Source organism: Arachis ipaensis, chromosome B01 (assembly GCF_000816755.2).
Source record: "Arachis ipaensis cultivar K30076 chromosome B01, Araip1.1, whole genome shotgun sequence".
In the NCBI taxonomy this organism is placed as follows: domain Eukaryota; kingdom Viridiplantae; phylum Streptophyta; class Magnoliopsida; order Fabales; family Fabaceae; genus Arachis; species Arachis ipaensis.
In genome coordinates, this window is record NC_029785.2 from 17,485,066 (window position 1) to 17,487,357 (window position 2,292).

The 2,292-nt window shown below is 37.7% G+C and overlaps 1 protein-coding gene across 1 annotated transcript; it reads right to left on the reverse strand.

Annotated features, from left to right (window-relative positions):
• Positions 320 to 1,207, reverse strand: LOC107647481. The gene has a single exon (XM_016351553.1). The coding sequence runs from the start codon at positions 1,205 to 1,207 to the stop codon at positions 320 to 322; it is 888 nt and encodes a 295-aa protein (XP_016207039.1).

Genomic DNA, 2,292 nt, shown 5'->3' on the forward strand with positions numbered 1-2,292 from the left:
AATGAAAGCTAGAACAAAGGAAAATAACTAGGTGAAGTATGGCAACACCAAACTTTGTGTGAGAACACCAAACTTAGTGTGACACAATCAATGTGAAACTAGGCCAAGTACCCAGTGAAGTGTAAATGTCCTATGGGTGTAGCGCACCAAATTTAATCCATGAAACACATACACAACCTTAAACGAAATAAAAAGAAGAATGAAAAGAGAATACCAAACATTGAGTTGCCTCCCAGCAAGTGCTTTTTTAACGTCATTAGCTTGACAGTTGTTCCTTGCATTGCTAAGGTGGAGGGTGATCATAATGCTTCAACTCTTCCTATCTCACTTTGAATCTCCTCCCTGTGTCTTCATGTAATAGCTCAATATGCTCAAGAGATAGAACTTCGTTCACTATATATGGCAATAATAGATGGTGAGATAACATCACTTTCTCCCCTGGTGAGAAATCTACAGTAGAAATTTTCTTTTTCTTCCACTCTTTATGCACCTTTTTCTTGGGAGCTTCCTCCTTATTTGATGCACACTCAACACCAAACTTAAGTTTGATGTCAGGGGGTTTGTTGATTGTAAAGGAAGGCTTTGGTTGCAAGCTCTTGTTAGTTTCAATTGAGTTTTCAATTTGTTGCGCCTTCTTTTTCTCTTTTTTTCTTTCCAAGCATGAAAAAGGAGTTCTTGAAAGTGATTTATTAGGTGTTTCCCTCAAGTTTGGATCCTTGACTTTGACCTTCTTGCAATCTTCTTGATCACTTGAGTGATGCATGGTCTTGACAATATGGAAAATTAAATGTTCATCATGCACCCTTAGCATTAGTTCACCCTTTTCAACATCAATAAGGGCTCTCCCAGTGGCTAAAAGAGGTCTTCGTAAAATGATGGAGGCATTCTCACCTTTCTTCATGTCAAGAATAACAAAATCTACTGGGAGGAAGAATTTTCCCACATTACTTATGATATTTTCAACTATCCTATGTGCAAGCTTCATTGATTTGTCTGCCAATTGTAGAGCTATTTTTGTGGGCTTCAATTCTTGAATTTGTAGCCTCTTCATCATAGATAAGGGCATCAAATTAATACTTGCCCCCAAATCACATAATGCTCTTTCAAATGTGGTGTTGTCAATAATACAGGAAATTTGAAAACTCCTTGGATATTTCTTCTCTGTTGACAAGTTCCTTTGAATAATTGCACTAGATTCTTTGGTCATCACCACTGTTTAGCCTTCCTTCAAGGATCTTTTTTTGGACAACAATTCCTTCATGAATTTAGCATATAAAGACATTTGTTCAAGTGCTTCTATAAAAGGAATTCTGATATGCAGTATCTTGAATATCTCCAAAAATTTGGAGTATTGCTTTTTCTTGTTTTTTCCCTGGAGCCTTTGAGAATACAGAATTCTTGGCTTGTACTCTTGCACTTGGACCTTCTCTCTCGATATAACTTTTGAAGCTTGAATTATATGTTCTTGAGAGGTGGGGATCACGTGCTCCTCTAGGGGATTAGCTTCCTCTTGGGCTTCTTCTCTCACCACCTTTTCACTTCTCAAATAAATAGTCTTGCACTCTTCTGCCTCTTTCCCCTTTTTGTCAATGGAATTCTTCTTGGCTTCTTCTCCCATTACCTTTTCACTTCTCAAATAAATGAATTTGTACTCTTCCCTAGGGTTTGGAATTGTATCACTGGGGAATATTTGAGTGGGTTTAGCTAATTGTTGAGTAATTTGACCTACTTGCACCTCCAAATTTCTAATTGAAGTACCTTGATTTTTGAAGTTGGCTCTTGTTTTCTCCATGAATGAGAATGTGACTTGGGAGAGTTTCTCCACTGCAAGTTCAAGATTGGTAAGCCTTTGAGAATCTTGAGATGGTTGGGTGGGGTGGTTATTGTTGGTGAGGGTTGAAGGTATTATGTTAGGAGTGGAAGTGGTTTTGTGGATGGTTGTTGTTGAAGTTATTGGACCTCTGACCTTGATTTTTACCCAAAATTTGGATGATTTCTCCATCCAGGATTATAGATCTTAGAGAAAGGGTCATTATGAGGTGGCCTTGGAGTATTATCTATGTAATGTACTTGCTTCAGGGAAGAATGCCCATACTCCAAACCTTCACTTTTGGTAGTCTACTACTCATGCCATATGAATTCTCTTGGGTACTCACTGTTGAAACTTGCATGCCTCCTAATTATTGAGTAAATGCATTAATTTATTATGACATAACTTTATTCTGAGCCAAACAGAGTGTCCAAGGTATCTAATTCCATAACTCCTTTTCTCATTGATCTTTCGGAAGAATA